Genomic DNA, 24751 nt, shown 5'->3' on the forward strand with positions numbered 1-24751 from the left:
CACGTGAAAATAAATTGCATATAGTTCCAGTAACACATCTTTTATCGTGCAAGATCTGTTCAGTTGAACCACACCCTTGTCAGCCTTTCACCGCCACATCTTGTCATAAAAGGGAAGTGACGCAAATGCCTGTGGACCTGTGGATGAAAAAACAACATAGGAACCATGACTGAGGTTTCTAATGACTAATGCATTTTTTTTTTTTAAAGAAAACACAGCACCCAGCTGTCACTGAACCACTAAAAGTTGCCTCTCTTTTTTTCTGTGTATGTGTGAAATATCTTTGTTGCATCCTATAGCTTTATTGTGCATATTGTGTTACCTTAAAGGAGTATTCTGTTTTTTGTTTTTTTGTTTGCCTTTTTTAAATCACCACATACTTAGAATAAGTCTACTTTGGAAAGTTTTTTTTTCTTAAGTAAGAAGGTCCAGGGATATATTAGTGATACATCAGATACTTGAATAACCAAATTTATTGCTTCTATAATTATAAGATCTGTTGGGCCATTGTCATCATTCAGCCTCTAAACATCATAAACCGTCCATACACCAATGCAGATGCTTACCAAAGATGTCCTCTGCATGCCTATATAGAGATCCCATTCAAAATAACTTATGATTAAGGTTCCATCCATCCATGCTCTTCCGCTTATCCTTTTCAGGGTCACGGGGAGACTGGAGCCTACCTCAGCTACCATAGGGCGAGAGGCAGGATACACCCTGGACAGGTCGCCAGTCTGTCACAGGTTTCACACCCACATTCACACATATGGCAATTTAGAATGACCAATTAACCCAACCCCACTAACTAGTGATTAATGATTCTATGAATAAATGTAATTCCTGATCAGTTTTATATAATATTGAAACAAACGTGCTTTTCTTTCAAAAACAGGGACTTTTAAGTGATGCTGAACATTTCAGCCGCCATGTGTTTCCTACCTCCTTTTTAAATTGTTCTGCTCCCTCTGTCTCGCCAAGCATTTTGCAACAGGACTCAGCAATTAGATAAAACATACATATAGTACCAATAGTTTTTTTTAGTGAAAATATAATGCAGTGGTTCTATGCTGTGCGGCAAAAAGTCGCTCCAGGAGGCAAACCTGGCTGAGTGAATACGATTTTTTAGAAAAATTAGAACACGAAAGTTTGCCGATGGCATCTTGCTGGCCTTTCCTTTCATAAAATTCAACCTGGATCAATTTCTATTAATAACTTATAGAAATATTGGGTGTAGGCATCAACTTTTTCTCTATTCTGAATTAGGGCATGGTAGAAAATATCTGAAAACCACTAAAATAACCCAGGTAACCAATGAATATTGTATCACCCAAACTATGAAAGATAAAACCTGACATTCTCACATAATATTTCTAGATTTCATATCACATTTTGGTTTTGTTTCCACAGTCAGCAATCAAAATCCTTCTCTGTCACCTGCCATTAGCGGTCAGTACTGATTTGCTACCAGTAGGTGGTGCCAAATTATTATGAATGCTGCAGTCCATGAGTGCAGGGGTGAACTGCGTGGATTACAGGCAGTAGCTTTTCAGTCTTTGGTTGTTCAAATATGAAATGCATGTTGACGCTTAAACCATGACAACAACAACAACAACAACAAAAATACACATCCACACCTACTGTAGTTGCAGCAGCTCACACTTTTCTCCTTTTGCTACACCTGGCATTCCATATAACGGAAAAACAAACAAACAAACTTCTTCCTCATTCCTGACAGTTTAACTGTGCATTGTGCTGTTTGTGCAGGCGAGTAAAACAAATGGCAGGTGTGTTTATGGTTAGTCTTTTATTCTTTCAATCATCCCAGCAGTCATTTTATTTAGAAAAATCCTTCCCCATCCCCAACAGTCCAAGCTCTTCTTCATATCAAGTAATCAACTTCCCTTTTGCCTCATCAGTAGTTTTTACTGGTCCCTTTAACCAAGCATTATTTACAAAGCTAACACGCAAAAGGAGTCATCTCACAATTTATCAACTAGTTTGAATATCACATATTCATAAATTCAAATTGCCATTGAGACCAAATGTAATTCAGTGGGAATGATTAACAAAAAAATGCTATTCACCAGTCATTTTACCAACAGTTTCACTGAATCTCTTGGTCCTTTGATCCCAGTAGAAACACTAATGTGGTCTTGAGTGGGAAAAAAAGAAAAAAAAAACCTAACAGGAGTGTTTTTGATGCAGTTTCAAGTACAGCTTACACACAAGACTCTTAAGAAAACTGGCACAGAGCTGCTCCCTTTAAGGATTCTTGTGACTAAACAAAAACAGGCTCTAGTGAGTGTTGTTTGTAGTTTTATAGAATTGAAAATGCTCTAAATAAATATGATAAGCGCTGGCACATTTCATTTCGGCACGCACAGGTTTGTGAGGGATGACAGGTTTTCAAAAGCAAAGTGATAGATGGGTTTAGAGGGTATTCTTAATTTAACACAACAGGGGAGAATAGATCACAACGTTCGTGTCAACTCGATAAACCATCTGAGGCAAAATACACTTTAATAAATACTTCCAATCTCATTCATAAGTTATTCTGCCACGAAACTAGCTCCATAGACAAAAGCTAGAATTGAGAGGCAGTCTAGTATGACCACAGCTCCTTCCTCTCACATGATGGAGCATGTTAGGAAGCAGCGGGTTTGGGGCAAAACGCTGCCGACGTTACATTCCTAATCCATCATTTTCCAGCAGCCTGTTTTTCACAATTTTTTTTAAACAAGTATGAGGACTTAATAAAAACAATCAATATTAATCGCACTTTAAGGCAATATTCTATAGTGCAACATGATTTTCCGATCAAGAAACTGGCTTTAATCTCTTTGAAGGCACTGCTTCGTGTGCTACACATCTCGCTGCTTTCAAGTTGTTGCAAAACCCCGAGACGGCAATGACACTTCAGGTGTGCTGTGTACTCCACTCTGGCTGTAGAGGCACTTGGATGAAAGCAACAAAAAAAAAGTCTTAAATTCAGCTGGTGCTCTTTAAAAAAAGACCTCTCCTCTGTAGGTATTCACAAAGGTTTAAAAGCACTGGACTGGGTGAGTCATTGGCTTAAAGTGACTTTCTCCAACACCTCTTTTTTTCCTTTTTTTTTCCCCATTTCCATTCAGTGCAGACTTGAAAAGTAACAGAAATGGGAGCAGCGGGGGTCATACCTCCGCTACAGTATTTGCACCGTGGTCATGGAAGGCCACTTAAGGTTCCCTGCAACTATCTTGCTTCCTCCCGCCGCTACCACTCAAACTTCCACTGCTGGGTTTTGTCCCCTGGGACACAGGGCCTCATCTGGGCGTCCGTGCGGCCCGTCGTTGTGCGGTAGGCTGTCACGCACATGTCTGAGTGTGGATGATAGATGGTCCTGTCCTGAAAGGTTGGAAGTTGAAAGCGTGGAGTCAGTTTACAGGAAAATGTGAACCTGTGGCACGTACATTCATGAGTCCCTTACCTCTTTGAACTCCCAGATGAGACTGGGAGGTCTGACTTCCTCATCACGAGGGCAGTGCCTCATTCCGATGGAGGTCTGTCCTTCCAGTACTTCGGCACACAGCTCTGTCACAGAGTTGAAACGGATCTCCTTTTGAGATGTGTATTCAAAGTACTGGAGAGAGAAAGAGACAGAGTTATTTGGCCATTTTTCTCCATTTACAGTTAAAATGTATTTCTTTGACACAAGCTTGTATTCACACATTTCTCTGAAAAGAAGCAGAGACTAAGAGATTAAAACTTTTCCTTCTTCTTTCTTCTGCTACATCTGTCTTCTGTTTAGAAAGCCAATTAGTGCAGTTTGGTATTTTTTTTTCTTACCCACTAGGATTACAGGATGTTTTACTCTGCTGTGGCGCCACAGCTATAAATGCACTATATGTTGCGTCGGCGAGTGTGTCGAGGGATCTCATCAGCAAAGACGGGGCCTTGGCCCTTTCAATCAAGCAGACATGAGCGCAAACCCGACTCTTCCCCTCTGGTGTCATTTCAACAACCTGGCCCGGTGGGACAAAAGATGCGACGCTCCCTGTGCTACCCTTTAAGCGGAGGGTCAGGTAATCAATCTTTATACTTCCCCATCCTTTTCTCCACATCTCATACATCTTTCAGTTGCACTGGGGCCCGTTATGGTTGTTTCTAATAAAAGACTTACTCGGGGTCCACTGTCTCTGGCTTCAAACTTATTTATCCAGGCTGTGCCATTCATTCTGCCCGTGAGGCTCATGTATCTTTTAAATGGAACGTGGTTCTTATGTGGGCCAGGGAAGGGGGCAGGAGGGAGGTGGTGAAGGGCCCTCAGGTTTTTGTTTCACCGAGAAGCCATTCAAACATTGATTTTCAGTCACACATGGCGCTTTTTGTGACTGAGGACACCTGATGCGGCGCATCAATGGGGTAATCAGAGATAACAGCCAGGTTGAAGATCCACAGAAAGAAGTTCTGCCTATTGTCTGACTCCAACATTAAAAATACATCCTCGCAGACAAATAATCTGGTGCTTTCTAAACCAGCCGTTACTAGAACTGGAAGTCAATCCAATAGATTTTAAAAAAGAAAAAAAGCACCTGCGATTCAAGTGCACCTTTTTTTTCCAGCTATGTGGGGATGCAATACCACATTCAGTTTTCCATTCATTACATTCAAGTCATGTTGGACACACCAGCAGAGAGTAATTTTCTGGTGTGAATCAACTGTGGCAGCTTGTTTTAGGGGTTAGCAGAAAGTCTTGACATTTCAAGATATATCTCCCACAGGGGCCACGAGAAGCTGTGGGATTGTGTCAAGAAAGAATAAACACTGAAATGCCTGACGTACCTGGTTGCCTCCTTGGCCATGGCAGCCGAAAAGAGAAAGCTGGGAACCTGTGGGACTGTGCTCTGGAGCGTTGTAGTCAAGGCACTCTGAATGTATTCCTGAGCTACGCACCTGGCAGGAGGAGAACAGTAAATATCAATAACAAGTGAAATGCGGCAGTGTTTATCGATTCCTGTGAGCACTCTTATTTTTGGGGGGGGGAATTATTCTTTGCTGGCAGGTTAGACTTTAAAGCAACGTAGGATGCAACACCCCTAAAGATGGTGGATTCAGTCATCTGATTAAATCATTAAATGACGGTATATCACCAGGAAGCGAAAACAAATTGATCCTTGCCATTTTGCTAATTTTCCACATCAGCACACATATATTAATCAATATGAAATAAAACTTACTTTCGCCCAGTTTCATAAGAAAAAGCCCATTTTTCTTTGTCTGAATAATGCTGTTCTTTCAGGTTTTGTTGCCGTGTACCTGTACTGTGGGTGTGCATGCAAATTTTTAGACAGTTCTGACAGTAGAACATTTGAGATTTTGGACGATGCCCTCGCTGTAGCATTTGACTTCACAGCTGTCACTGGGAAATGTGTGTCGACGTGGACAGGTGGTGGATTTTTGGACATTATAACTAAAGAAGAAATCTTTGAGGGAATTTTCTTTTTCACTTCAGAAAAAAACTGAGACATTGCTGTGGCTAAAATGTAATTATTTTAAAATCCAACACTGAGCCAAGGGCAATTTTTCTGTGAAGCATTTTACAACAGGAGACTTCACCAGATGTCTGAATTAGAAAGGTCTTGAGCCCAGTCAAATGGATTTCAAAGCCTTCCCACTTTCAACAGGGTTTTCTCATATCATGTCTCAACCTAATACTTTTGTTTCACACTTGAATGATGAATGAAGACACAGCCGCATTGCTGTCTTTTATAAATCACAACCAGATCTGCCATCAGCCCAAAAGATAAATAATTAATCTTGCACAAATGGGATCAATAACAGAATTCAGACACAGCATCTGAAAGGGAGACACTTACAGCCCCGTGCCAGCCCTCCCTGTCCTCGGGTACATGTAGCTCAGGGTAGATATTCTTCAGATACCATTCAAAGCTGTTGCATTTCAGCTTCTCCCTCAAAAGTAGCCGCTCTGAAATATTCCCATATTTCTCCTGTGAAGCAACCACACACTGTATGAGTCACTGCTGTGGGTGAAAAAGCTGGTTATATTTAGGAGAGTTTATTAAGAATGTACATTTATGGACAGTATCACTTTATTTACACATTGCAGCTATATTTTAATCATTAGAGTACGCACACTTTTCTTTAAATAACTATTATATTTTTTAAATATACACTGTATGGACAAAATACTGGGTCACTAATACATTACACCTACAGGAGCTACTGGAAACCATGCAATGAAGTTTCCTGTGCAGGTTTTCTGTAGATGTTAATGCCAGAGCGTGTTTGGAGCTCAGCAGAGCATGAGTGATTTTTTTAAGCAATTTTGGAGCATTTTTAGGCTTTATTAGCCTTACAGTATATGTCTGTTCAACATTGTGAGTTAAACTGTTGCCCAGAGCCCATTACTTTTGTCCATACAATTTACATAAGATTTTTGACAATATAATTGATGGGTGTTTTTACAAAGGACACAGTTAGACTTTTAAAGCAAATATTTACATCCTGGATATGAGAGGTGAATCCGGCTCCTGTAGCTCCAAAAATCGAGTTCAAATAAGAATCCCAGGAAGCCAACTAGCAGGTGATTGCCAACAGTGCATGTTTTAAATAGCTGTGTTTGCTAAGGCGTGAACTCTACCCTAGGACTCTAGACTTATTCCTTTGGCATGTTTGAGGATAGGTTATAACAAGACCACCTAACACGCACACTAAACTAATTCAGTCATAAGAATCCTGATCTATCAAATGCTTCCTCTTCCTTTGTGAATCCTTACTGCATATGTGTTCCCAACCTCCAAATTAACAACAAAAAACATTTAAAATAAATGAACAAAAAAACAACTTAAAACAATAATTCCTTATAAAAAAAAATACATTATAACAGCTGTTCTTTCTTTAGAAAAGTGTAAAAAAAGTTGGAACATTAAATCAACATGATTAAATGTATTCAATGAAATTATATAACTCATTAATCAAACTAGTCACACGTCTATCGCTCTATAGTTGCATGAAAAATTATGACAGCAACGTAATAGACTTGGAGCTGATGATCTTGGTCTGTGCTGTGTTCACTCTCCCCTGACCAGGTAATTTATTGTTTGATCAAAGATCCCTGACATTAATAATGCACTTTTTTTCAGATAGTTGAAACTGAGATACATGAATCTTTGATGGTGCCCAATACTCAGAACCTGAGAGGCACAGCACTCACACCATACACACACATGTGAACACCCTCAGTACCTTAATACAGCTAACCCAGTCAGGCAGATACTCATCTTATATCCACACCTACAGGGGGCAGTTATATGAATCATCTAAATCTGAAACAAAAGATAAACTATTCTGTTTACTGTCTAAACATGGTGCCGGATAGTGTGACAACATATCAATGCATGACACATGCAAAGTGTCTTACCTTTCTGGCTGGAGGGTTCCTGTTGTAGAAGTGCTTTTTGTAAGAGTCCATCCAGACCTCTGCAGCTCGGACAGTATTCTGGAGGAAGTTAGGCCGCGCATAAGGGGCTTTTTTAGGGAACACATGTCCCACGTGCGAGCAGGGATGAATCTCCAGGCTGCCCCCACACTGCCACACCTAAGGGTGGCAAATATTTAAGTAAGTAAAGTCAAATGTATTTTCATAGCACCTTTCTATATAACAACTGTGGCACAACAACAATCAAGAAATTAAAAAAATACAAATATTAAAACACAAACTCTGAGTCCACAGATCTCAAATGTTAATGTTAACGCATTCCAAGTGAAGTTTCTACAATATGTTAATGTGCTCATAACACGAGTAAAAAACAAACACAATCACATTTCCAGGATTGTGTTTGTCAGGAAAAAGAAGATCAAGTACAAAGATGGCTGCTGACCAGCCCAAGCACAAACGGTGTGTAAACTGGGCTGAAAGGAAATAGCGATGAGGTGAGTGCTCCTCTCCCCTGATGCCTCTAATTCTTTTTATTTTGTATTCCTCTCTCTCATGCAAGTATCTTTATCTGGTATTTAAACATAGATGAGTGTAAATGCTCTCAGTATTCATGGGTTACCACACCTATCTTTGAACTCAGCCTTACACACATGTCAGGCGACTGCATTTTACATGCTTGTGTTACTTTTCTCTTTTCCCTAATTTATGTCTTCTCTGCCCTTCATCGTCCTGCATGCGACCTGGAAATTAATCTCAGTACGCCTTGTCGAAGGACGCCTCAAATCCTACAGGAAAGGAAGGAAGACAGACAAGACAGGAGGGTTGCTGGAGGAGCTATAATCAAGAATGCACAAGTGTTTTCTTTGCAGGAGTATTTGTACCTTCATGTATAAAAAACAAACAAAAAAAACACGCTACACAGGTAGAATATGTAAACAATAGTAGGAAGAGACACTTCCAAACAACCAGTCTTTTTTTATTCATACATTTTTTTCAGTGGATGATCAAACAGTCTGCCCTTCACTTCTTATGTGTGTGCATGTGATTAAAATGAGCAATATTGCAAATTTAATCAAAAGTAGCCGGTAACATAAAACATCATGAACACTGTTACACCTGCGGTCATAAAAATGCAGCAGTGGTTGGGCTATAACAAAACAATTTACGACCCAGCTTTGCCACATCTTGGATTAAACTGACATTGATTTAAAATGAGGCTCCAAGGCAAGGATGTCTCATATTGTTAAAACACCTGTTGCTCAGCTCCTTGATCCTCGTGTCCTTTCCTCACCTCCTCCCCTCACATCTTTAGTGGGAAGGATTAAGATGCAAGGAAAAGGAGTCGAGAATGTAAAATTTGAGTAATGGGAAACGGAAATACCTGTCCACAGGCAGACATATAAACATTTATCAAAGGTGCATGTGAAGGTTGTTTCCACTGCTCAGGATTTTTCCAAAACAACATTTTGCAATTATGATCTCACACACACCAACTTTCCGACACAGACAGACTCACAAGGCGAAAACATTACCAGCTTCACCTCACTGCTGGTAAACGATTATAGACCATATGGAGACAGTCCACATGAGAGAGGGGAGGGTTGGGGGATTACTAACACTTGGCCCACCTACTTCCTGTACATTTGACCTGATGGACCTCACCCATCTTCAATCTCGCCCTTACACACCTGTGTAAGTTTTTCTTTTGGGGGGGACTGCATCGTGAACAATGGATCTTTTTCCCAGCAGCCACTCTGACATGAAATCGTGGGCAAAGACAGCTGTTACTAATCGCCTTAATGGGGGCTCAGCACTGAAACAGATCAGAACCGTCGTGACTGCAGTAGTAACACCTGTGTTTGACTACTACTTTTTGTCAAATGTCTGCTGTGAAACAAGTCTATTGTGGTGTTCTCGTTTTGACAAATCTGTCCATAGATTTACACATAAACACCTGCCAAAGTGCTCCAAAACCATGTTTTAGTCCGGAAAGTAGCATGTGGTAACGTCAATGGCCCAAAGCTACTGACTGTGCACAATTTTCCATCAAATATTACAACATGGTGATTCAGCTTCTTAAGATTATTTTTAAGTCCTTATATTATAGGAACAGCTTGAGAGAGACAGGTCATGGGGAAAAAACAGAGGTGGTGGTAAGACGCACAGCTGCTGGTATAAGTTGGTGTAAGGTTGGTGCACTGGGCGTGTGCTATATCCGTAAGCTGTTGTTCGCCACATAATGATTCTGTTTAACTTTATGTGTATCGGTCCCCTTTGTCTTGATGTTCCTTTTAAACAAAGATTACAAAACATGATCTACTACAGGTATTATCTGAATGAAGAAACAGTCTAAACTGTGCTTTATCAATGTTACCACAAAGGTTCAGCCCATACTTTCATGAGTCATACAGCTGCATTTCTAATAGAACCTACACAGACAATATCTTTTTACCTTACATTAATGGCTGGATCTTTCACCATTGATCAAACAAAAGATTAACATCCTTAAAGAAATGGTCTGGTACTTATTTAGTGTTTTTCTACACAAGTCTTATTAACCATTTACCCACACATTCACCTAAGTGCTTTTTTAATACTCGGGCGCTTTTAACCTAACATTCCCACACTCGCACTCTGCATTGGGGTTCAGTTTCTTCCCTAAAGATACTCTGACATGAAGGTTGGAGGTGCCAGAGCTCAAAATATTGACCTTGTGATTAGTAAATGACCCACTTTACCTCCTCCTATACAAGGCAAAACCATTATCATATGTCCATAGGCAAACAGCTAATGCGAGACAGTCCTTTCCATCTTAATTCAGAAAGCATTTTACGCCACACCACTATTTTTCAGCACTCCAAAAAAAGAGACCTAGAAACCAATTCACTAAACATAAATTATGTATGGGAAAAAGTCCCAGTGAGAGGCATTTTTGTTTCCACATGCATAACATATCACTCAGCTGAACAGCCCATTCTTCTTCACAATGCAGCCAAATACACACTATAAATCATACACACACAATTTACATTCCCTAATCTTGCATCCTCCTGCTAAAAATCTGTGCCAGCTTGATTGACGCCAGCAAGTGAAAAGCGACACCAACATTCCAACAAGGTATCAGCCAATATAAGGGTGCAGTTTCACATACCCTGGCTGACTGTGATCTGACACTGACTCACGCCAACTATGCACCAGCGTGCACAGGATAAACATTTTCCAACTAAATTTAATGATCTTTCTCTCTGCTCTCTATCGCAGTAAAAAAAAGCTGAGTAAAGATATGGTTTGTCTGGACCTGGTAACAAAGCAAGTCAGATTAGTGAGTCTTTCGCAAAATGTTTTAAAAGAACCACTCAGGTCTAATATCGATTAAGTGGCCCTGTGGGGGCAAAGGAGACACTTCACTGTGATTCTGAGTGATGGAAAATTAACTCACCCTAAAAGAGAGCTCCAGGTTTTCTCCTCCCCACACATCCATGCCCATGTCATACGTGCCCAGATACTCAAAGTAGGCTTTGCTAACAGCAAATAATCCCCCGGCCATAGTAGGAGACCTGTGAGAATACAAGGAAAACAAGATCATTTTATCATGGCCATGTTCAATCCCATTACACAGAAAAACTCAGCGATTCCCTCTGAGCAAGCAGTTGGCGATAGTGGGGAGAGAAAAAAAAACCCCTCCTTCAACAGGAAGAAATGTCTGGCTGAAACAGGCTTAAGGAGGGCAGCCATTTGCCTTGAGCAGTTGGGGTTAGAGGAAAGCTAAGAAAAAAAAGGCTCTGAAACAAAAATTACAGAAAGGGACAGAAAAAAAGGTGACAGGGAGAAAAATAACGCAAATTATGGAACAGAAGATACAACGTTACTGAAATGTAACAGTGTCATACAAGTGAACATCGGTATGTAACCTTTCACCCAATGAATCCAATCATACTTGCAGAGACTGACATATGGATGGTTTAGGGTTTCCTAGCAAACTATAAGGTTTAAAACACCTTAAAAGTGGAGCTAGTGCCGGTCTCTGAATTAAATAGGGAGCTGGTTCCCCAGGAAAGAGGTTTATAGTGAAAGGCTCTAACAACCACAAGTAAACTTGCCCTCTGGAAGCAAAGTGCTCTACTGGGATAATATGGTACCACTGTCATTAAGATATGGTGGGGTTTTGGTTCATTAAAGGCTTTATGTGTGAGGAGTATGCCAATGAGGAAGCCAATGACAATAAGATAATTTGGGAGGTAGACTTTTTACTTAGAAGTAAAAAAAAAAAAAAAAGAAGCTATAATTCAGTCCATAAGTTTCTAGATAATGACAGGATTTTTGTAATTTTTGTAATTGCAGATTTTCAACTTTTATTCAGTTGTTTTAACAAAACTAACTACATTAACTGTTTAGGAAACTGTGCACGCGAGACAGAATGGAAACTGATGAATACAAACTAAACTGTCCTGGTGAGGCTCCTTTAATATCAATGTTCTTTTACTTAATTTTATTATTAAAATGTTGTGTCAGTGGTGTCAAATGCAGCAAAGAGATGGGGGGACGAGAATATAGACAAGTTGATTAACTGAGGCTATGAGAAAATGATAAGGTAGCAGGAAGCATAATGGATTTCCCAGTGTTTTAAAGATCAGTCACACAGTGAGGATTTCTCCTGGCTCAAAATGGGCATTTGGGGGATGACTATGAATACAAACACTACTGGTCTCAATAAAGTTAAAACAGTCTCTGTTACCTCACTTAACAGCGGTCTATCTAGTTTCATATTACTCTGGCCATTCAGTATTGTATGTTAACCTTGAGTAAATGAAATCCTACTTTAAAAAAACAACCATGATGTTTTTTCTTTGGGGGAAAGACAAAACATCTTTTGGGGAAGCAATATTGCTGGGCAAACACTAAAAATTTGGGGGGTTTAATAAAAGTACAATTTAATAAGCAAGTAAAAAGTAATAAAGTATGCAAAGGGAGAAATTAGTAATGAAAGGTAGATTACGCTTCATGAGAGCAGATCTCTTCACTGACATGTGTCAAGCTGATAAAGTAATCTCTCATGAGAGTAGGCCTTGGGAAGTATCATACTGTTACCTGATGGGGTCAATGCGAGACTTGCGCCTCTTGCGTTCCATTTCAGGGACAGAGTGCCACTGAAAGGTGAGTCTCCAGTCAAATCCTCCGATCATTGGCTCATCTGTTTGCATGTAAAACTCAAAGGTGTTCCAGTCGATGGTGTCGATCACAGGGCACACGATGGTACTCGCATTCTCAGAAATCCTAAGAGACCATAACAAGGCAGAAAGGAGGGTAGCGGGAAAAAATGAAAAGAAGGGTGGAAGAAAAGTTGATTCAATGTGAGTCTTAAAGCTTAAAAACAATTTCTTCCTTTTTTGGTTAAGGTTGTTAAAAATTTATTTAGGCACCTTTCCAACAGAGGCTCAATCCAGCCAGGAACGCACTCACAGTGACAGTCAAGAAATGTCAGCACGTCACCAGTGGCATATGTGGCACCAATGAGACGTGCACGAACCAGCCCCTCCCTTTTGTTGGTGCGGATAAGACGCACACGTTGCAGATCACTGATGTAGTCGGCTAGTTTGGATTTCAGGTAGCCTATTTTTTATAATGCACACAGAAACACAAAGAAACCATGAAATCAAATTATTTCGTATTAAAACAAATGGACAGACACACAGCTACTCATATATTTATGGATTATGAAGTGAAATGTTCATCAGCTCTTGACACAAAAAAAAAATCATCTTGTCACCAACTTATTACTCCTTCATTTGTGTTTTATTGGCTGCTCACCATGTGTCATTACCTACAGAGCTGCATACTTGTCCCTGATAATTTGGGAAATACCAGCACCCTGTTTTATTGTGCATTTATCATGTTTATTCAGTCAACGCTGGTATCAAAAATAGTAGTCGGTGATTCATGCAGTTTTAAACACACGTCAACACTAAAACTTGATACGCTAGATCCAGTTTAGCCAGCTTTAAAGGGGAAAGCTGTCACTCCTCCAGCAACCGGCTGTCTGGTTTAGGAGTGGCATGTCTAACATTCCAATTGGTCAGAGTGGCTGGAGCAAAGGAAATGATGTCACTGCAACTCAGTGCTCACTGAGGTCATCTTTATGGTGTAATGTCTCTGATCCGCACAGACTAGACTTGCTGTGACCAAATACTAATTCCATTAAGACAGACAGACATCAAGCAGCTCCTATATCCAGTTTCTGAGGCGAAGTAGTATAGTTAGAGTCAGCACGAGTCAGCAGACAGCAGACAATCCATTTACTGATGAAAACTGCAAGATGTGACTGAAAGCACCCCAAAAGCCAGGGGGCAGACGCAGAGTGTAGACTCTTTTGCTACTGTTGTGCTGTTCCTGAGGTCCAAATGTTTCTGCTAAAGTTCCTGACTCGCTTACAAAGACACTGGCTAAAGATTTATATTGCTTTGTTCTTAAATGAAAAAATAACAAAATTTACTGGAAACAAACTCTCACAATCACAATTTTAAACACAACTTTTTTTTAATTTAATTACCTGGCCAAGTTTTAAATTTTCTTATCCTTCCTGAGCAGATTTATCTGCTCCGGGAATCTTGTCAGGACAGGAAATGTGTCAGGACTTGTTTCAGAGGACTGTTTTTTTCCCTAATTGCTCTTATTCAAAGGCATTCACTATTCATCCCACTATAGACAGCATCTTTATTTCTATATATAGCAGGCTCCTTCTTGAATCGTCTTTTGTACTTTGTCACTGTGCTAAAATCAAAGCGGCACGCAAATGAGGTTTTTCAACTGGTTTAGTAAACTAGGCCGAGACTGTCAGTCATCTTTGTTGCACAGCTCGTAGGGCAACTTTTTGCCCATTTTACTTGTACAGAGACAAAATTACACACGGATGGAATGCATGGCGTGCCAAACCTCGGTCACTGAAGTCATCGACGAGGATGATCTCTTTCAAGAGGATGGCAGGCGTGGTTTCCAGCACACTGTGAATAGTCCTCAGCAGGGTGGACCAGGCCTCGTTGTAGAAGGCTATGATCACAGAGGTGGTAGGTAAATGTCGGTAGTCAAACTTCTTACTTCGGCATCTGAGGCATGCAAGTGTGTTTGTGTGGGTGGAGGGAGAGACAGAGTTGACACAAGCTTTAGTGTACTGTATTTTCATGGAGACACAACAGCACTCTAAATGAACTCATACAAGCATGAAATTATTTTTCATCTGGCCAGAGCAGGCTCAGCGACAAGTGTGGCAGGAGGAGGTTTCTGGTCCTAATCCAGATGGCACTCATTAAAACAATAAAGAGAACCAGAAATATGGATGGGGGCGGGGAGCGAATTACACCAATGAGCAACATACCACAGCAGCGCTCTGGGAGAGATGACAGGGGGGGTGAAAAAAAAAAAGACAGAAAAATTGGGACCAAACAGAGAGCGAGGAGAAATACTGAAAAATCAAAAGCTGGAAACTGAAGAAAGAGAGAGCAAAATATGACACAGAAAGGCAGGAGAAACACGAAAAACAAAAAGGGTACGCTCAAGACTGTGAAAGCACAAAATTAGCACAGATTTTTAGCAATTTTGTAGCCAGAGTTCCAATTTACAAATATGACATTGCTGGAAGTGAGTTGGACACAACAAATCAAATGAGCTACTTCGCCCTCCCCTCAGAAGCACTGTGTTTATAGTGCTGCAGTTTCATCACAAGAGAGCCTAAAGCTAATCCGCTAAAAAAAAAAAACGTCTGCTGGAGGAAACTGGAAAATAGTAATGGACTAGGTGCAGAACTACAACAAACATATACACCACTTCAAAATGAATAAACCTGGGAGGACATGACCCATTTGCTTACAGATTTACAAGCCCTGAAGCCAAACAGAAAGACTAGCGCATCTGGAGCAGTCTGACAAGAAGAATGAGAATTTACTGTTCTCAGATCTCACCGAGTGTAATAACAGCTAGTCGTGGCCATAATTTAGTCCTACGGCAGTTATCTGACAAGCAGCGGAAGTATATCAGCTGACATAACAACAAAACAAGTGCATAAATATATAATATGTTCATACAGAAAACACCCAGAGCACTGCTGTATCCTGTGTTACATCTGCACTCGTTAAAATGTCCCTCTGCCACTGCTAAGCCCCACGTCACCCATCGTTACAAGGAGTTCATCTCTAGACAAACTACTGCAAGGAGTGCTATTATAGTGAGGTGTGAAAGGGATATGTCATGGTTTAACATTATTTCTGAAAAGGAGCAGGGTGTTACTTTCAGCCACTGAGACATTTTCCTCCACCCGGCGAGAGCATCTTTGTGTGTGGGTGTCCCAATGGTGACAAGGGTTACTCCGGTTACACCTAGGACACCCATGAGACTCATTTTTCCAGCTCCAGTTTAAATAACATTTAGCTTGGGGTGTTCAATGAGCGTAAAGAGAACAATTGTATTTAGCTGTGATTGCAAATTTGATGCTAAAAATGATCTATAATGCTTTACAAATATACTCCAGGGCATTTAAAACAAACACACAGCCTTTACACAATCGAATGACGGTTCTCACCAAGTTGATGCTGATGCAACATCTGGGTTTCATTAGCATGAGAGGCAGTAAGCGAAGAGACAAAAGGCCAAAGGGCCGAAGGAGAAACTGCTAATAAAAGACATCACACGGTGTATTTCAGCTGCTGACAACAACCAAGGATGAAATGAATCAATTCAGGCGAAAGCCTCTTATAACAACTTCACCAAGCCCTGCATTGGATCACACGAGCCTTCATGCTTGTCTTTAACTGTCAGTGAAAACGTGATTCCAGTAAAGAGTTCAACTTAATCTCTACTTAATATTTGTCACCGTTGTAGCACTGAAGGTGCTCCAGGCAATATTCAAGGCCTCGTGTATTAGCAAGGAAAATAGAAAGCATTAAAAAAAAACAATTTAAGTGACTTTTCTCTCGACTGGTTGTCAGACACCATCACTCAGTAAGTAACTAATGGATTATTCTTGTTTTTTATGTACTCACTGTTTCATCCTGTGGTCCTGGATGTGCCGATGGAGGGAGATCTTGTCACTGACATAAATATTGATGGCGTAGCGCTCCACGCTGTCCTGCTCCTGCTTCTTTTCTTCAGGGCTCAGGTTGAGGTGTGTGGCCCGGCCCCACTCCCCTGGTGCATTGTTGTCTGGTTGTGGTTTAATATACAGAGGCCTAGCCAGCTGCTCATCATTCCTACTCTCCTCTGAGACCAGCTGTCGTGCCTTAAGATTTTGGTCTTTAACTTCATCCTCCACAGAGGAAGAGAAAGGGAAAGAGGAGCGCGCCAACAGCAGATAGCCAAGCCACAGCACCCACAGGAGGAAACCAGCCTTGGCCAGCAAGCCCAGCTTTCGAGAAAAACGCCCCCTCATGACAGGAACCACCAAGGAGGGACAGTGACAGGCTGAGCTTCAGGGTGCCCTTACAGGACACAAGCCTCTGGAGGAAAGAAAGAAACAGACAAAAGGTTATAATCACAGACATTTTATGTCACATGTTAAAGCAAACCACAAAAGGAGACGACTGAGAAACACCGCTGACAGAAACAGACTATCAGAACTCATCTCAACAAAGCTATCCCATTAGATAAGGCTTAATCAAGTAAGAACCCAAGCTCTTAATCTAAACACTTACATCCAAGAAAGATCGTATCTACTTCTAAATGCACAAGTGCCCTGAGGACACCGCTCCCATTGACCAGACCAGTGGTAATCAACGCCGACATCATAAATATGCTTGCATGCTCAGGGCCACATTAAGATGCTCATTAAATACAAATTGCAAAGATGGAAGAGGCTAAATTATGGCTCACACGGCAGTGTGCTGAATAAATTAAGTCTGTGATGCACTCCAACGAGAGATATGTCAGCCTGATAAAATTAATTAAAACTGAGCTGTTTTATTCCCAGTGAATCGCACTGAGTCTTACCGGAAATGTTTCGCACATCTGTGCCTCATATACAGTCAGATTTTTTTCCCCTAAATCCAAAAGTTATATCAAGTCTTTTAAACTTTCAGCATTTTATAATTTTCCTTCCTTTTCATTTTTGAATACCCTAAACATATATGACACATATTTGCAGCAAAGCAGAAAACACATACTTAAAGACAGTGGTCAAACAGCCAGGTTTAAGCATGCCTTTTGTTTAGATTTGGGTTTAATTCATTGTTAACTTGGAAACCTTTTAAAAGACTTGATTTTTTAAGAATCTAGTCTTTTGAAGGATTTCTCATTTTAAGGCTTGTGTTCTCTTCCACTCAGCCAAAATTGGAGGCTGATTGGAAGAAACCTTAAAAAATTAAAACAAAAAAGATTGGAATAGGAAAAAAACATTATTTTTTGGCTTTTTTAAAAATAGGATTTGCCCGGGTTTATCGGTACATAAAGACAGCAGTTTCGACATTTGCATTGGCTTAGCCTGCCAAAAGCTACGAGAAGCCTGTGGTAAAAACAGACCACTTAGCTATGTTGACACTGATCTGGATGTAATCACATAATTGTGTTGCATTAATATTAGAGCAGGGTGCCATTTGTCGTAGTGCCAGCTAATGTCAGACAGGCTTAGTGGCAATAATGATTCACACACACACATACAGTCCCACATGCCACAGCAGGGCTTCTCCTTCCTCACAGCACAGCCTAATGATGGTTATTTCCAACTTTTACCAAAAGAAAAATGCAAATTATGAGAAAAGCTTGGCTTAAAATGGCCTTTGAGGAAACGCTTTAAAAGCAAATAGAAAAATCAAAGAGTGCACGCATCCGCAGTGCAGAGTAAAAAAGAAACTCAATTGCCAATGGGAGTCCTTCAAGGCAGCAGCGCAGCCCTTTCACTCCAGTCTGGGCTGTGGCCAGAGAACTCTGGACTCCTGAGGTTTCAAAATGGAGACGCCTGCAAACAAAACCCCCTTTTATTAGCAGTCCATCACACCTTCCACTCTCTCTGAATCTGATAGCCTTACTCAGGGCAGCTGCTTGGATCAAGCAGGATGGGGGCAGAGGGCTAAGATGCAACATTAATCCTGACCTGCTTTTTTGTCATGAAACAAAAACACACAAAAAGAAGGGAGTTGAGGGATAACATTGGTTTCCTGGGGTGCATTTTCTGCTGCATGTCCATCCCAGAGAGCAGTGAAAGGATGCGTCAATAGCTGATAAAATAAGGCTCTATGTTAGAGTCACTTAAAATTCTGATGTCATGAAGCCCCAATTTCTCTCAACGGTCAGCCTGGAATGAACACTATGTACTGCATACATTGCACGCCTCATTTCCTTGTCAACCAGTCCAGAAAGGACAAATAGCTGTAAATGGTGTAATATCCAAGAGGCACTAGCTGAACAGGTTACACAAACAATGCTTGACAAAGCAAAGCAACTCTTCCCCACCAACCGACTGCCTCTATTTCATTTTAAGAAGACAGGGATCACTGACTCATCTGAGCAACACAAACAGCTCTCAGCTGCACTCTGTGTATATGGTACTGACAGATAGTAGTCTGGGTGGGATGAGTGATGATGGCAGGCTTAATTTAACTGTTGTCTCTGACACACAAACAAACCCAAACACACTTGAAACACACTTTAAAACAACGCTCCCCCTCCTCGCTTTATTAAAGCTGATAGGTGCTCCAAATGAAAGCAAAAGTACATCTCGAGTAAACCCCTAACACTGCCATCTCTCTCCCTACGGCCTAGCTGATGATCAAACTTTTATCTTAATTTGTATTTATGAGGAAAGGGGAGCTTTGAGGAAAAGAGAAATAGCAGTGGAGAGAGCGCCTGTCTCGAGTGAAAGCTGCAGTCGTAACACGCAAGTTCAGCAACAGGTCTCCGGATCTGTCAAACTAAATCAGTGTTTGGCTCCTAACTAGTCGTACAGTCAGCAGAGAGAGCAAAAGGCTCCGCTGACCCCCCCTGGATGAAGGTCGCATTAAACACACGCATAGCACAGCAGCAGCAGCAGCGCGCGTGTGTGTGTGTGTGTGTGTGTGTGTGTGTGTGTGTGTGTGTGTGTGTGTGTGTGTGAATGTGTGTGTGGGAAGAATAACCTCAACTTTCTACAAAGCCTCCACTTGAATTAGCAGCTACTAGAGGCTAAATGACAACCTCTTCCTACTTTCAAAGAAAGTCCGCATTAGTTGTGCTGCCAAAGTTTTTTAACCGCGGTGAGTTTAATTACTGCTAAACGAGTGAGGAGCGCAAATAGATTTTCTCGACGTCGTCAACAGACAAACTGTACTTTGAACTTGATGACACATTGTAGCTGGGAGAGCATTTCTGTGAAGAAAGACGAGGTTAGCTTGTGTTGAGTTTACCTTCGCAACAAGTTACATGTCTCGGAGTTACTTCGAGAGAGTTGAGGCCGTTGTCTGTCAGCCTGGCTGCGGTCTTCTCACACTCAAACCTCTGGCTTGCAGATGTCAGCATACCCACATCCTTTCCTCCACACTAGGTTTCTGACCTCTGTCAAGACAACTGAAAAACTACAGCGTTTCCGCCGTAACCTTTCAAAATAAAAGTCCAACAATGACAGGAGTTTAACAATAAGTATACATAGGAATAAAACATTTTAAAAAAACATCTTTATATGTACAGAAGTATATCTTTATATATGGTATCATTATCCATTAATGCACGTTACATAAACGTCTATGTGTATTTTTTCAGTAACTTAAATTATTCAATGAATAATACACGTAATTGTTCGTTTAAGCTAGCGATACGGTACCCAATGGTTTGCACTGATGTGTGTTGTTTACAATATATTTTTACTTCTTATTAACTTCCTCATACAAAAACGGGGGGGTAGTTGGTACTTCCGGTGTTGTTAGCAACGTCTTCAGTTAAATTGACGAAGTACTTCATGCTAGCCTGTTAGCTATTCATTTTCCTCTGTCTACAACTGAAACCCCACAGGTTTTTAATAACTTTAAACTTTGCATGTGACTGCCTTTGTATGTGACTGTCTCTGTATGTAACTTTGGAGTGATGACTATAAACTTTACATCCTGACTCCAACTGTACAACGTGAAAACATTCAGACGTGAGTTTGTCTAAACTTTAATTTGTGCAAAAACGCCGAAACCTTTCGAGATAAACACTCGACCTGCACTTGAAAACAATGATCTGAAGCACTCCGTTATTTTATCATGACTTTATAAGAGCCTAAAATGTTTGACTCATGTGTCGCTGCTTTCTAAAAACAGTCATTTTACAAAACGATACACCCACTTAGAAACTCCTGCCACGTTTGTAGCACGTTTATGAGCTGATAACATCAGCTGAATGAATGAACCTTCTATCCAGATGTAAAGGGTGTCACTGTTTGCATATCATGAAGACATAGCAGACATAATGCAAGAGAAAAAAATAACATGAGCTCGTGTTTTACCACAGCAGCAACTGCAACTTTTAATCTCCTTTAAAGAGTTAATTGAATTTAATAGCAGGTAATTACGGGTTTGTAATTGTGATGCAACGAGAATTGCATGGAGATCAAAGACTCCAAAGCATGCAATAAAGTCTGTTCAGTGGATTGATGTCAGGATACATGAGGCAAAAACACTGTAGGCTTTGCTTTTTGGTTTGATCGTGATGCCATGTAATGTCTGAGCCCCCCAAAAAAGCAAATGAGAAACCATTGTGATGTTCACAGGAATGCTGAAAGGATCTATGCGCCCCACTGTACAAAGGGACTGTGTAATCCACACAGACACATGCACCAACAGCCCTTCCCTCTGTGCTCTCGCTATTATGAGCTTGGTTTGTTTTCTCATAGTTCCTGGTTCCTGCTCAGGCTGGACCACACTTGCCTAGAGTGTGCAATGCGCTAGTGCAGCCTGTTTTTTAGGCAGACACCTGCACGGCTTGGTAACTTGCCAATATCCTTTATTCCTCTCGCTCTTTACTTTTCCTTTCCGTCTCCCCATTTGAAACCAATTGACACCTCTCTGTGAGGGTGATGTGCCCTCATCCGGAACTGAAAAGGGTCCCGTTTCCCTGATAGGGATCTCGGGCTTTCACAGCTACAAGGAGGGCTGTTGTACAGGTCTTTCCTCCATTCAAGCTGTCATTTAGTTCACAGATGCAACGTGCCCCATTTCCTCTTCATTCTCAAGTTAGTGGCAAAAGTGATTTAATCAGTGTGGAATCTAGTATTGTTATGGTTTTTTCAATGTGAGGGAACTTCAGATTTTCATCAACCTACATTTAAATTTCCTTTAAGCATATAGCCTAACCTAATTGTGTCATTTGTCATAGGTGCACTACACTGAAATTAAAGAAAGGAGACCCATTTCTTAAGAAATTTTATTAAAATCTGGAGCAATCCCTGTGTTTTTGGCTCTGTAGGGCCTCTTGATTTATTGGTCATACGCTGACTAAGCCTATCGCCGTCCTTTAAGATAATCTGCATTTGGACTCAGTTCAGCAGCTGCAGAGCTTACGATTGAGATTGTTCTCATTTGACAGACTTGGAGAACACAAGTCTAGGGGGTAGAAATACTGGCAACAGGATTTGACCTGGTGCCATAGGCTGCAGGATCAAATGAAAACAGTTCAAGTCAAGAGCGCCATCTAGTGACTGAAGAATACATCTGTTATAATTACACTTGACATTGGAGTAATGCCTTACCACGTTAATGCAATTAACAAACTGAATACAAAAGGATGGTGCCCTTAAACAGCTTTGTGTTTCAAACCGTAGAGCCCATTCAGATGGAAACTAACTTGGTCCTATCACCCTTTGTGTTGCTACTCTTGTAGAATATTAAATAGGGACAACTATCCTCCCCTGTTTTTTTAATAGACATAGATACCTCTGGGTGCTCTAATCTTTTGGAGCTGAAATAGTCATGTGGCACTGATGCGTTACTTTGTCAGATTCTGTTTCCCAACTAATGAGTGCCATTTAATTTGAGCAACTCATTTAACCTCTAAAATTAGAAGAACAGAGCTGTCATACATGCTGAGTTAAATGACTGCGGTAACTGTAGACTTATAAACTGCTAGACCTTCACAAAGGTGATTCAAAGGAATGTGTGTCTGGGCCTTTACATATCTACAGCTGTATTCAACTACTGCTCCATTCTCCTCTTAACTGGCTTAACTGTTGGGCTGATGATTTCATTAGCCGCATGTCCTTTGTGCTTAATGTTCATTTACTTTGTTCATGCAATAAATCATAGTGAATAGAGGTCACATTGTGGGACCAGGCTACTTTAATTTAATGGAGATAGATTCCAGCTCATACTCTTCCTTAGATTATTAGCTCCCCATAGAGAAGAAGACACAGTGACCTTCAGCCATAAGGACAGAATATGGTTATCAATTAGTGACTCTGATGGTGAACGTTAGGCCTCTTTTATGACCTAGGATATGAGGGAATAGGCTATTATTGCATAAAGTAGAAAGATCTTACACATTGATTTGTGTGTGAAAGAGAATCCATCAGATATGTATCATAATGGCAATGGCACTGGTTAAAAATTAACATTTTATTCCTCAGAGAACTTGGCAGGTCTGCGGTCTATTTAGGTAGCAGGCATATACATCAATGCTTTACACTAAGACACGAAAAAGAGATTTAAAAGAAAACAAGAAATGTTACAGATAAACAAGCAAGAAAACAACACATTTGAACTTCATGAGCTTAAGGACATGATAGATTAGTGATTTTTTTTTAATCCACTCTAAACAGACTCTGGTTGTTGAGCCGACCCTTTCTCGTTTCAAGGAGCGTTTGCAGAATACTGGGCAATCAGCGGTAGGACAGTTAAAACTACCCTTGCGATTGTCTGCCACACAATTATATTTTGCTGAAATATAAAAGTCGCCTAAAGCCACCTAAATTTCAAGTGTTTCTATATTACATCAGACATTCGCTACTAAGGAGGAAACCATCAAAATGAAAGTTCAGAAAGTGACATCCTTGAATTTTATTAATTAGGAATGTAGCACTTCAAAATTCTAATACAACATCAAGGCTGTGCACATGAATAAGGCTGCGATCAGATACCGATTAAAATATAGCAAAAGTCTAATTAGGAAGAAATATATGCACCCACTTCTAAATGAGCTTTGTCCACTTTGAAACACTCAGGAAAGCTCGGACACTAAAGACATAAATCTCTCAGTCGAGATGTGTGAACTTGCAGGACCCCATTACTCACAGAAGGAAGCTGATTAACAAAATCAGTTTTTAGTAGGACTTTGATTTAGTTGTTTTACTTTTTTATGGAAGTGTTATTATAATTTGGGGTCATTGTCTCAAAATGAATTTCAGATGACTTTATCAGTGGTCACAGAGATATTAAAAGTCCTTCTAGAATTGCTTGGATACAATCTTGGAAGTAATTCAATTACATTTTATTTATATAGGGCCAAATCACAACAGTCACTTCAAGGTGCCTTATATTGTAAGGTAAAATCCCCAACAATCAAACGACCCCTTTGAGCGCTTGGCAGCAATGGGAAGACACCTTCAGCAGAACCAGACTCAGGGAGGGGCAGCCATGTGTCACGACCGATTTGGGATGATGCTTTAAATGTTCCAAAAAGAGACATTCGAGTTAGTAACCCTAACACTAACAGTTTGATTAGTTTTATCTCGTGATCACAGTTTCTCTTTGCTGTTGCAGACAGTTGGGTCTTTTTGAGGTGCAGCTGGCTTTGCATCTTATGTCACATGAAAGTGTTTTACAGATCTTTTTGTGGCTGTCAAATGTTACAAATTGAAATCTCAACGGACCCTTTTTTGTGACATTTTGACACTGATGAAAAAGCACTGAAAAAATAGCTGATTTTCATTTTGCATTAGCGTTCTGTTGTTCAATTCAGTTTTATTAATATAGCCTTAATTCACTGTGACAGTTGTCTCAAAGCACTGTAGAGACAGAAACCCGCTATGACAAAGCACTTAGCAACAGTGGGAAGGAAGAACTCCCTTTTAAGAGGAAAGAGACCACCGCCAGAACCATATGACAATCTCTGGAGCTGATGAAAACAAAAATTGCATCCACTTGAGGCTAGCTCCAATATGAAGTGAATCCCATAGGCTTCTATATTATAACCAACCCAACTTTATAGCATTAAAGAAAATATTTAGAGCACAGTACAAAAATAATTTGGCCTCAATGGATAGATTCTCCCTTCATAAGAACTCTAAGTAGGGTGATTTATTTTTTTTTTGCTTGTTTGTTTGTTTGTTTGCTTTTCATTTCTTTCAGGGAGAATGTACAAAATTCATTAATCACACAAAAACAGAAA

The 24751-nt window shown here is 40.4% G+C and overlaps 1 protein-coding gene across 1 annotated transcript; it reads right to left on the reverse strand.

Moving 5' to 3' along the window:
- Positions 1–1788: 1788 nt before the first annotated feature.
- On the reverse strand, positions 1789–19938 carry poc1bl (POC1 centriolar protein homolog B (Chlamydomonas), like). The gene is made up of 11 exons (XM_031729282.1): positions 19801–19938; positions 16471–16923; positions 14372–14541; positions 12862–13051; positions 12530–12715; positions 10881–10998; positions 7424–7600; positions 5859–5990; positions 4825–4935; positions 3470–3622; positions 1789–3387 (listed from the first exon to the last, which is right to left on the reverse strand). Exons 2-11 carry the CDS (start codon positions 16854–16856, stop codon positions 3256–3258), a joined length of 1755 nt encoding a protein of 584 aa, XP_031585142.1. The 5' UTR covers positions 16857–16923; positions 19801–19938; the 3' UTR covers positions 1789–3255.
- Positions 19939–24751: the final 4813 nt, after the last annotated feature.

Source organism: Oreochromis aureus, linkage group 22 (genome assembly GCF_013358895.1).
Source record: "Oreochromis aureus strain Israel breed Guangdong linkage group 22, ZZ_aureus, whole genome shotgun sequence".
In the NCBI taxonomy this organism is placed as follows: domain Eukaryota; kingdom Metazoa; phylum Chordata; class Actinopteri; order Cichliformes; family Cichlidae; genus Oreochromis; species Oreochromis aureus.